We start from the raw sequence: 11,094 nt of genomic DNA, 5'->3' as shown, positions 1-11,094 counted from the left end.
CCCCACCCCTTCCCCTCTGAGAAGCCACATCTCAGGCTGGGACTGAGCTCCCAATTCTGGAAATCTCTAAACCAGGCACACACCTCAGAGTTCCGAGGAAAAAATAAAAAAGCAAAACTAAACATCACATAAAAGTGCAGTCCTTGGGTTTTTATAAAATTTTGAGTCCTGACGTAGCTTAAAACCGTCCACCCCCCAGCCTTGCTCATCGTCTTGATTTTTCCCAGCTTAAATGAACTCTATGCCCTCGTACTTCACACTTCCGATCTTGGTCTCGGGCAGGAGGAAGCGTCCGTCGAGCGTGAAGGCCATGATATAGGTGGCGATCTGGCCGCCGTCCTCCTCGGACTTGAGGGCCACGATGATCTGGTCATCGGTGTTGGGGATGAACTTGAAGGAGGAGAAGCCGTGCGTGGGGACCACCTCCCCCACGTGGCGGACGGAGATGTCGCCGAAGTCCTGCGCGGCACTCAGCAGCAGGTTGGTGCCCCTGCGCTCGTCATCCTCCTCGCCGTAGCGCTCGTGGCTGGCGCGGCGCGGCAGGAAGAACCAGCGCTGCAGCGTGTCGCTCCAGCAGGCGGACTCGTGGATGAGGTAGCCTGGGGACACACAGACCGGTCACCGTCCGCCCTCCGCAGAGCCAGGGCGGCCTCGCCCCTGCACACAGACCCGCGAGCGGCCCGGCGCCGCGTCACCGTCATCTTTTCTTTAGGTTCCCGTGTGCTTTTGCTCCCACCTGTCCAGAGTGACTGAGCCCGGGACAGCAGCACAGAGCCCGCGGGGCCGCGCTGAGTCTCTGCTGCGCCACTCTCTGGCCACCCTTCCTCGCCGGCTTCCCCAGCGCTGCAGAGTAGCCGTGGCTACGAGGTCTGTCTGTATTTCGCCTCCTTGGTGCTACTCAAGTGGCGCAAAGGAGAGCGCCAGGGGAAGAGGCACGAGGAACACTCAGGTCCGATCTGTGAAGATGGATCAGGGCGGGTGGGGAGAGGCTGCCTCGAAGCAGGAAAGTACAGGAAGTGAGCCTATCTGGGTGTGAAGCCATGTCCTCAGTCACATGCCCCAGGCCTAGGGGTGACCAGGCTGCTCTAAGCACCACCATCCCCACTACAAACCATGACTCTTGGAAACAAGGATGAAGCAGCAAAGCTCTGTGCACCTGCTCCCACCACGTCAGATGCGAGGCCTGACCCCAGGGTGGCGGCCGGGAGGACGCTGTAGACAGGGCTGCCGGGCCGTCTGTCTCGGTGAATCGGGGTGAGAGAAAAAATGTCTCATTGGCCCCTGAACCCAGTGGCCTGGTGGGAGCAACCGTCAGAGACAGCCGAATCGCCAAATAAGCAAGAAGCGAAGCCCATGCTCGGCAAGCAACACGTGGAGCCCGCATGCTCGCAGCCACCCGTCTGCGCAGCGCCTGCTCGCGGGCCTGGCTCTCACCTGGTGGCCGGATCCCAGCAGCAGCCCGCAGGGCGTTGTAGCTGGACACCCAGTTCTCGTGGTCCACGCTGCCCCTGCAGCCCACCACCTTCACCCACTCCGGGTTCTCGTTCAGCACCTCCCCCGTGGCGGTGGTCCATTCCTTGCCCAGGCCGCCCACATACAGATGCTCGTCCTTCACAGCCAGCCACTCGGCTTTGAAGCCTGGGGACAGGGAGACAGGGGGTGGGCCTGAGGCGACGGCCAGCCCTCTGCTGGCCTGGCTCCTTGTGTCTGGTCAGGCAAGAGCAGAGAGCCCTCTGAGTCCGCAGCCTTGGGTGTCAGAGGTCCCTCAGGGCGGCCACAAGAGAGCAGAGGCCAGGCCAGCCTGCTGGGAGCTCCACCCCAGAGGGTAGGTGGTTGGGATCCTCTCCTTAGTGCTGACCCCACGGCGTTAACGGGGCGCAGAGAGGTGCCACCTCTGCCTGCTGCCTCCCCCTTCTCTCTCCCGGCCCTCCGGAGCCCCCGCATCTTCCTCCCAAACTCACCCCAGAAACCCTGCTGGGACCACCCGCCTCACAACCCAGGTGAACCCTCCTGCGCCCTGCACAGCCAGAAAGGCCCACACTCCACTCACAAATCTCCGTGGACCCCAAGCTCCCTGTTTCTCGCGCTGTCAGCCCCGACTCAGACTACGCCCAACCCTAGGAAAGTGGAGGGAAGTGACAGTCACACAGAACGCGCCTGCGGTCCTTGAGGCCACACCTGACACACCCCTGAGTCAACTATGTGCCAGCGACCAGAGCTAAATGCGGCTTGGCATGGGGGCTCACAGCAGCCACGCCAAACAATGTTTGTTTCCTTAGACGGATTTACTTACCATGAGCTTAGTTCTGAAGGTTATGTGGGCGCTTTGTTCTTCTAGCGTATTCTCACCTGTTCCTACACCGTGCTCTAAATTGTGCTTGCTTCGCAAATGTTTTGCAAATTTCCTGCCAGCCCGAGGAGCTGGGGCTGCAACACTCCCTGCAAGATGCTGCTCTGCAGGTGGCTCTGGATGACGGACCACAGGGCAACCCTGAGCTCCCTTTATCCTGTTTTCCTCCCGATCCAAGGGGCAAACAGAACTACTGGATGGTGCCCTACACGCCCTGACGGCCTGAGGCAGGAAGCGGACAACAATGTTTTCAATAAAATGGTGGCTGATAGTCCTGCCAACCTGCCCAGCCTCGGGCAAACTTGGGAGAGATTTTTATCACCAGGAGAGGGGGAGGAAGAGGGGCAGGGGGAGGGCCTGGCAGCGGGCCCAGGGAGTTAACGCGATTCCTCCTTTGACCTCAGGCACCTGCTGTGGGGTTTGGCTTTCTAGAAGGTGCGGACCCACCCGAGGGCACAGGCACGCGCAGAAGTTGGTGCCAACTCTCCCGCCGCCCTGTCTGAAGGCTCTGGGCACGCAGGCTGCCTCTCGCAGCTCTCCTATCCACCTACTGGCAAACAGCAGAGCAGTGGGGCACAGCCGATGCCAGAGGTCCAGATTCCACTCAGGGGGTGGGGGGCGGTCACTGCTGCTCACACAGACATTCCTTCTGCTGGGTTTTCAGAAAGGAGACGTTTGCTTTTTAATAAAGTCTTGGTTCAAAATGAGAAAATCTGACGCCCCGGCTTTAAAGGTGAGGCACGTGGAGGGTGCAGGACACAGAAAGAGGCTGGTTCCTGGGGGCAGTGAGAGCAGCAGCGGCGGGGCCCAGCCTCCCTCCTGGAGAGGCCCCGCCTCCCCCGCAGGCCCCCGGCAGAAGCTCACGCTCCCGGACACAGCTTTGGTCCGAGGTCTCGGAGGCTTCTGCTCATGCTCTGGGGGCCGCAGGTCAGCGGCAGGGAGGAGGCTAGATCTCCCTGACGTCCCCTCCCTCTGGACCCGTGACTGCTTCACTGCACACGTGTGCAAACCAAGCCAGCTGAGGGTGACCCAGGACCTGTCCTCTAGCACCGCAACGAGCCCAAGGGACAGACGGCCCGACTGACCTTTCCCCACGGTTCCGTCGCCGTCGGACAGGATCACCCAGGGCACGGCCTTGGAGCCCTCGATCTGGTAGACGACGCCTGTCCGGTCATCCACGGAGTAGAGCTTCCCATTGAAAACAATCAGATCCGACAGCTCCATGCCCCTCCCCTTTTCCGCCAGGTGGGACTCCAGCACCTCGTGGCCTTGGTCCCACTCCACGGCCACCCTGTCCCCACTGTCTGACAGGGTCAGATAGCCCTTCTTCAGGTAACTGACCCAGGTGTTCTCCTCTTGGGCCCTTGACTCCGTGTCCAGGTCGGCAATGACAGCGATTCTGTACCGAGTCCCGCCCGGTGTCCTCTGGGGGGCTGATAGGGGGTAGGTGTCATTGTACCGGTCGGCGGATGCCTGGCCGAGCCTCCAGTTGTGGGCATTGGGCATGGGGGGCCGGCCAGGAGGAGGGCGGTGGGCGTAGAGCAGCCAGAGGACGGCGGCACCCAGGAAGGATGGCAGGATCACCCTCCAGCGGGGGCGGAAGCGGGGGTCTGCGGCCTTGGTCATGGACGCCAGCACGGGAAGGCCCCCCACGCTGATCCGGAGGGAGTGCATAGACTCATTCCATTCCAGGGGGTCGGAGGGCTGGACGGGCATCAGACTGAAGGGCAGGCGGGACCTGCAACCCAGGGGGAAAGGAGAGGTCAGCGACCTGCCAGGCACAGCGCTTCCCGCTTATGTGAGGGCACACGGTCTGAGGCCGCCTCGACCAGGGTAAACAGCACCGCCGCGACTCTGTGCCATTACTAGTTCCTTGGCTTAAATAAACCCCGACTCTAGCAGTATCTGTGTTTACTCTTATTCAGCAAGAAGAAAAGTCTTTCCAAAGCAATGTTATTCCATCTCCTCTATCCCAGCTGGCAAGACAGAAAGCTCGGTGAGAGAAGGTTCCGTGTAGAAGGTTCCGTGCTTTGCAATCTTGCGGGAGGGGCAGCACGTGCTGGGGGGTGGGGTGCGGGTCGGAGGACAGGGTAACAGAGAGAGTACAGGTCTGTATTTTAATCCAAGGTCACCTCAGCCGAGAAGCCCTCCCTGATGGCTCTGCTCCCGACGGCACCCTCCATCCCCTTCCCTGGCATCTGTCACCACCTGACGTCATGTTATAGTTATCAGTTTGTCCACCTGTGTCCCCAACTCCTAGAACACTGCACAGTGCAGACGCGTGCTCACTGAGTGAGTGAGCTGTTACTTCCTCCTGGGTTAGGTTTCTGTAACATTCAAGTATAAGTATAAAACACATGCAGTCCAAACAAAAATAGTTCTGGTTTTGGCAACCTCTGTCCCCTGGAGTCTTTCTGTTATGCAAATGGCTGAGGGACCAGAGTCTGACGGGCCCTCGCCGCCTGGAGCCCAGCGTGTCAGCTCCAAGGACAGCGTGGCTCGCCACGGCCCATTCCCTGGGCGCAGCTCGAAGCACAGCTCCAGAGCTGGTTGTAGCGGCCAGGAACAGCAGCTCTTGTCCCCGGCACAGACCACGCAGCTCAGCGAGGCCACAGTGGCACCAGGCCGGCACTGTCTCCAGGGCGGAATCAGCAGAACGCCAGCCCTCGGCCGCTCTCAGTCTCGGCCTCCAGCTGTAACTCAGTAGGTCTCAGCCTGAGAAACTTCCCTCGGGCCATGGAGCATTTCTGCCTTGGCCCCCAAAACAACCAACGGTGTGACTTTCCACGCAGCTGCCCCTCCCCCCACCAGGCAGCAGCTGGGAAGGCTGTGGGGTCTCACGGGGATCTGGCGGCTCTGTGCCACCCCCCACCCTTTGCCCCCCAAATGCAGAGCATGCAGCCCCGCTCCTAGGATGAAAAATCACGACAACAGGTCCACATGGAAACCAGGCCTTCCCCTTCCCTTGCTTTTTGGACATTCTTAGGTTTCGGCCACAGGGTCAAGTGCAGAAAAGTGACTTCTGAGGAGGAAGCAAGATGCGTGCGGCCCTGCAGCACGGCCTCGGAGCCTTCCTCTCCTTCCCTGGGCACTGGCTCCCAGCTCCCCTCCTGGGAGAGGACTCCCCCCCCCCAGGAAGCAGCCCCCCAAGTTGCCACGGAGCCACAAGCTGGTCGCTGAGGACTCCGCGGGAGAAACAGGAGTCCCAGGCCCTCCTCTGGTCGCGCCAAACCGAGGCTTCAAAAGCACAGCCAGGCCAAAGCTGCCCTGTGCCCACGTCCAGCCCAGGGTCACCAATGAGCTCTCAATTCCTGCATCTCACCTCCTAGTCAGAATTCTGCCTGGATTTCTAACATGCATTCGTTCACAAATCTTCCTCCCCACCGGAGCAGAGGTGGTGATGGAGGACGGCCACAATTGCAGTTGCCCTGGTCAAAACTTTCATCAAAACCTTGGGAGATGGAACTTTCCACCTGAACATACTTCGACAGTAAGTTACGAACCACCACCGCCTCGAAAAGCCTAGGCACAGCCCTGGTTCCCCTCCTCCGCAGGACCTGCCCCGCCAGCAGAGGCCCCAGCAATCCGGCCACCTCTCTCCTCCCCATCGGCTCGCATCTGCTCTCACGGCCCCTTCTCACCCCAACCACACAGGCCGCCCTCCAGCCCCGGCTGCCACTCCCTCCCTGACAGCCGCTTGTGCCCCGCAGCCAGCGACACCTACTACTCAAGCCAGTCCCTCTGGCCACGTCATTCCCTGCTTCGTGAGCAAACCCTCGCTACTCACACGACCCCTGCCAGCCCTCAACCCTCCCAGGCGACTGGCCACGCCAGCCTCCCTTCTGTGCCGACGCCCCAGCCGGCCCTCCCTCGTCCCCCAGACAGGGCTTGCCGTCCTCCCGCCCCGGCTCCCGGCTGTCTCGCTTTCATCTCCTCAGAAGGACTTCCCTGCCCACCCTGTGCCCGCCCACCCTCTACCCCACAGCATCCAGTGCTGAAGGAGTGAAAAATACACCCACTTCCTGAGCAGCCCCTCAGCGTCCTACCCCTGAGCCCCACCTTAGTTACACGCAAGCCCACGGCCCTGGATCAGTCCCTGATGGTCGAGCTGCCCCCTGGTCACAGAGCTGCAGGTGCAGTGGACAGTGTCTGCCAGTGAAGATGTGTTGCCATTGCGATGTGGCGTCCTCACCGCCCCCGGTCAACCCTCTCCCCGTCCCTGAGTCACTATCCTCACTGTCACCAGTGATCCTGTCCCATCTCCCGCCCACTCGCGCCCAGCAGAGAATCTGTGGCCACCGTCCAGGGGCCAGTGGAGCCCGCCGGCCCCCCAGCCCTGGTCCGGGCAGAGCGCCTCCTGCTCAGGCTCAGTGCAGCCCCGCCTGCTCTTCTGGTTCCTTCCCGCCATCTGTACTGGTCCAAATCTCCCATCCGAGTCACTGCTCCATCTCCAGATTTCACTCGCAGGTACACTGAAAGCGCTCAGTATGTTAATGGATGAAGGTGAATCCATGAATCTACGAATGAATGGAGAGCCCGCCCCCACCCTGTGACACCTCTGTTCCCCCCCACCTCACCATCCTGGAACAGCATTCACTCTCCCGCCCATGCCAGGGTCTGCCCCCTGCCCCCGGAGATGACCCACCGACAGGCCTGCTCCGGGGGCCCAGCCCCGAGATCCCAGCCCGTAGGGTGTCTTGTTGTACCTCCTGCCGGCAGGCACGGGGATGTGAGTTGTGACCTGTCTGTGGTCCTCCTCCTGCCTGATTCTTCTCAGCCCCCAAGGCTGCCTCCTTCCCTGCCACCCACCTCTTCTCCTGAATCCACACCTTCCAAGCCTGAATCTTCCCCCGGAATCCAGGCTAGGAGCCCAGCTGCCGAGCTTCCTGTGGCCGGCGCAGGTTCCCCTCAGGAATGTACTGCGGGCTGAGGGTACCCCCAGCCCTCAGGGGCCATCCTCAGTCAAAATCACTCCACATCCAGGCAGGTGCCAGGTCCCCTCACCCGTCTGTACCCCAGCTCTGGATTCCCACCCCCATGGCCTCTGCCCTGGTCCTGTCTCACCTTGGCCTTCTGATGACCCAGACCGTCCGGGTCCAACCTGAGTTCTGCCACTTACCGGCCGCATGACCTCAGATAAGTGCCCTGGCTTCTCTGGGCCTCCGTCTCTCCACACGTGGACTGTGTATGTGACGTGCTGGCTTCCCAGCGCCATGGCCGCTGGCTCAGATGCTGTAGGCCTTGGCGCTGACTGCCTGCTGCTGGCTGGCTGCTTTGTTCCTCACTTTACTAGCACCTTCGCCCACCTGCTGGGGGGGTGCGGCTTTGCAGGCAAAGCTGGCTAGGTGCCCGCACATCCCTGTAAGCACCAGGCACGGCTGCAGAGTCAGTGACCTGGACAGCCTGCAAAGTTGAGAATATCCACGCTCTTTCCCCCCCACGAACAGATCCCCAGGCTAGACCCTCCCCAATCCATCCTCCACACAACTGACATAAAGATTTTCCTAAAAAGTGAATCTTTACTAGCCCCCAACGCCTTCCTGCTAAAGGACAAGCTCTGCAGCCTGCAGGGAAAGCCTCATCGCCTTGCGTTCGCTCCCCACGCACAGTATGTTGTCTGCGATCCCACGATCCGTGTGCTGAACCCCTGCCTGGGATGCCTTCTCCACCCGGCCACACGGAACCATCTAGAAGTCCCTGGCTGTCCCATGAGAGTCATGCTTCTGCTGTCCCTTCCCCCTCCTGCCCTGCGTCTATGGTCAAGTGCCCTTCCCCCACCAGGAAGCGTCCCTCCTGCGGGGCGGGGCTGACACTGGACCCAGAGGCACCCAGGCCGAATCCCAGAACCTGTGACTGTCTCCTTCTATGGCAACAGAGACTCTGCAGATGAGAGCAAGTCAAGGGCCTTGCGATGGGGAGATTATCCAGGTGGGGCCACAAACGCAATGTGTGCTCACGGAAGGGAGACAGAGGGAGACTCGATGACTAAGAAGAGGCCCACAGCCAAGAAACGCGGGGGACCCCCAGAAATTGGAAAGCGGAGAGGACGGATTGCCCCCTGGCACCTTCAGTGGGAGCGTGGCCTTGCCCACACCATGATTTCAGCCCAGTGAAATGACATTCAGATGGACTTCTGGCCTCCAGAACTACGAGGGCACATGTGTTCTTTTCAGCCAGCAAGTTTGTGGTGATCTGTCAGGGCAGCCCTAGAAACCAACGCACCCCCGATGTGCCTGCCGCGCCTCTGTGTGAGGCCTCTCTCTGGGCAGGGGCTCTGCCATCTGTCTGGCTGCGATCCGGTCCACAGCCTCCCCACTTGACTCTGAGTCCAGGAGCGAAGGGCCTCTGCTCAGTCAGGTTGGCTCCCAAGACCTAAGGACACCTGGGGTTCGATCACCTTTTTTAAATAAACAATCATTCAACCGCTCTCAGTGACAGGAGAACTCAGGCTGCCTTCCAGAAAATCCCTTTAGCTTCACCACTGGATCAAAGCCCAACCTTGGTCTCCATCCCTCCTTTACGATCCCAAGGAATTACTTTTATTTTGTAGAAAAGAAAGTTTACAATCACACGCGTTTTCACGCCATGCCACGGTCTGCTGGTTTATCACCTAAAACTGATGGTGAGCTGCCTGTAGTGTCTTGTTGCTGGAGGTCTGGTGCCAAGCAAGAGCTTGCATTTTCATTAAAAAACCAAACCAAACCAAACCAAACCACGAGAACCAAGAGAAACGAGCCAGTGCAGGTGAGAGGTGAAATGGATAAAGCCGTTCCCAGTCGGGCCGGGCTGACACTTCTCCCCCTGCCCACGTGCCTCCAAAATGCTAAGCAGTTTAAATGTCTGCTTTAGTGTAACAAGACGTTTGTCAGTCCCACCACGTGCAGCATAATGGGCTGATTTTATATAACCCGGGAAACTGGAACCAAGTTGCTGCAGCAAAAAGTCACAGGCTCTTTGACCAGCCAGGCTCGCCTGTTCAGGGGCCCCGCAGCCAAGTCCTCTCCTGCTCAGAAACCCCAGGGCATGGCACCCCTGCTGGCTTCCTTCTCCATCACCAGCCCCACTGCAACATCCACAGAAAGAAGTCGCTGGTTGTCAAGGGGCAACAAGCATCCAGGAGGCTCGGGTCCTAATTTCCTTCCCGGTCCCCCCTCTTTAGGGTGGGTATCAAGAACGGCTCACTGACACTCATGCTTTTCCGGTTTCTGTCAAACCAAAACTTCCTTAGAAAACAGGCCTGAAACAGCCAGGGGTGGCATTGGGGTCTGTCCACTTGCCACTGGGTTCCCAGGCCCAAGGAAGGCGGTATGACCTCTTCCTGCATGTCTGTCCAGGGTGACGCCACCTCCCCACCCCAGAAGCAGGAGCCCCTCCGAGGTCTGGTTACGGTTAAGAATGAAGACGGGCTCCGACACCCCTACCTCCACGGGCCATCCTTGGGCCTTTCGCCACTGGACTTAGCAAGGCTTAGACAAAAGCAGGCGGCAACTCTGGACACAGCTGAGGGCCTCTTACTGTAGCTTCCTTTAGGAACACGGGTGTGACAGGTGGCAGGGCAAACAGGTTTAAGGACAGCTGCCAGGGCAAAACTCCTCCCCTTCAGGATCTAGGGAGGCAGGAAGCTACAGGAGGCCCCTTCTAGCTCCCTGTCGCCCAGAGTGGCGGCCACTCCTCCCAGCCTCTCACTCCTGCAGAGCAGCTGCCTTCCCTTCCCTGCCTCGGTCTCTGATCTGAACGGTCCCGGAGAGCGCAGCGGCATCCAGACAGCAGACGGGCCTCAGAGTTCCCACTCGGCTCACCGCCCAAGGGCACTTCCTGGTTAGAAAGCCAAGAGCTAATCCCGTCGACATTACTGACTCTTCAGGGCTGCAAAGTCAGAGGCCAAGGGCTTCAAAGCCGCAGGGAGACAGCATCTCAAAGGATGCGGATGATGTGTCTCAGCTCCTTGAGAATGTGACCCGATTCATGGCATCCTTCTGTTTTGGACTCGCCAAGGCTTACTATTTTGTACTTGAAAAGTCCATTTCAAATTTGGACAGGGTGGGCAGCAGAAGGAAACCAGGGAGGAAGGAAAAGGCCCAGGAGCCCAGTATGTCCTTTAGGGGCTCCTGAGGTCAGGGCGGACTCTGGGTGCTACCAAACGCTGCACCTCCCCGACTCCTCTCTCTCTGCAAACAGGCATTCACAACTGCTTACTGAATCCAGTTAACTACACTTTGAGATAACTTAGTTTTCAGCCCTCTGTCTTGTTTTGAAGTCGCTACCCAAGAGGAGTGAATTCGTTTTCTGCTGCTGCTGTAACATATCACCGCAGACTCAGCAGCTTAAACACCACAAACTTATTTTACAGTCTTGCAGGACAGAAGTCTGACGTGGGTCTCACTAAAATCAAGGGCTGTGTCCCCTCCTGAGGGGCTGGTGGAGAATCTGCTTCCTGGCCTTTTCCAGCTTCTCATGGCCGTCCACATTTCACGGCCCCCTCCTCCACCTTCAAAGCCGGCAATATTGCATCTCTCTAGCCTTCCTGCCATCATTTCCCTCTGAAGTTCTCCTGTCTCCCTCTTCTACTTTTAAAGACCCTGTGATTACACTGGGGCCACCTGAATAATCCAGGATGATTTCCCTATTTAAAGGTTGCCGGTTAACAAGCTTAATTCTATCTGCTACCTTAATCTCCCTTCATCACGTGATATATTTGTAGATTCTGGGGGGTCAGGATGTGGACACCTTGGGGGGGCATTATT

At 59.1% G+C, this 11,094-nt stretch overlaps 1 protein-coding gene across 1 annotated transcript; it reads right to left on the bottom strand.

Moving 5' to 3' along the window:
• Positions 1-228: 228 nt before the first annotated feature.
• CANT1 (calcium activated nucleotidase 1) lies at positions 229-4,066 on the bottom strand. Its single transcript, XM_007462356.1, has 3 exons — positions 3,436-4,066; positions 1,435-1,638; positions 229-599 (listed from the first exon to the last, which is right to left on the bottom strand). Exons 1-3 carry the CDS (start codon positions 4,064-4,066, stop codon positions 229-231), a joined length of 1,206 nt encoding a protein of 401 aa, XP_007462418.1.
• Positions 4,067-11,094: the final 7,028 nt, after the last annotated feature.

The sequence above is a fragment of the Lipotes vexillifer genome, unplaced genomic scaffold, assembly GCF_000442215.2.
Source record: "Lipotes vexillifer unplaced genomic scaffold, Lipotes_vexillifer_v1.1 scaffold1691, whole genome shotgun sequence".
Taxonomy (NCBI): Eukaryota; Metazoa; Chordata; class Mammalia; order Artiodactyla; family Lipotidae; genus Lipotes; species Lipotes vexillifer.
The sequence above is the reverse complement of the archived record's forward strand: the minus strand, read 5'-3'. Positions and strand labels throughout refer to the sequence as shown.

Excerpts from the sequence above, each read along its gene's own strand:
- CANT1 (XM_007462356.1), bottom strand. The coding sequence starts at position 4,066 with ATGCCCGTCCAGCCCTCCGACCCCCTGGAATGGAATGAGTCTATGCAC. Across the intron at positions 1,639-3,435 it reads CGACGGAACCGTGGGGAAAG|GCTTCAAAGCCGAGTGGCTG; the intron begins GTCAGTCGGGCC and ends CCCTGTCCCCAG. Across the intron at positions 600-1,434 it reads TGCTGGGATCCGGCCACCAG|GCTACCTCATCCACGAGTCC; the intron begins GTGAGAGCCAGG and ends GTGTGTCCCCAG.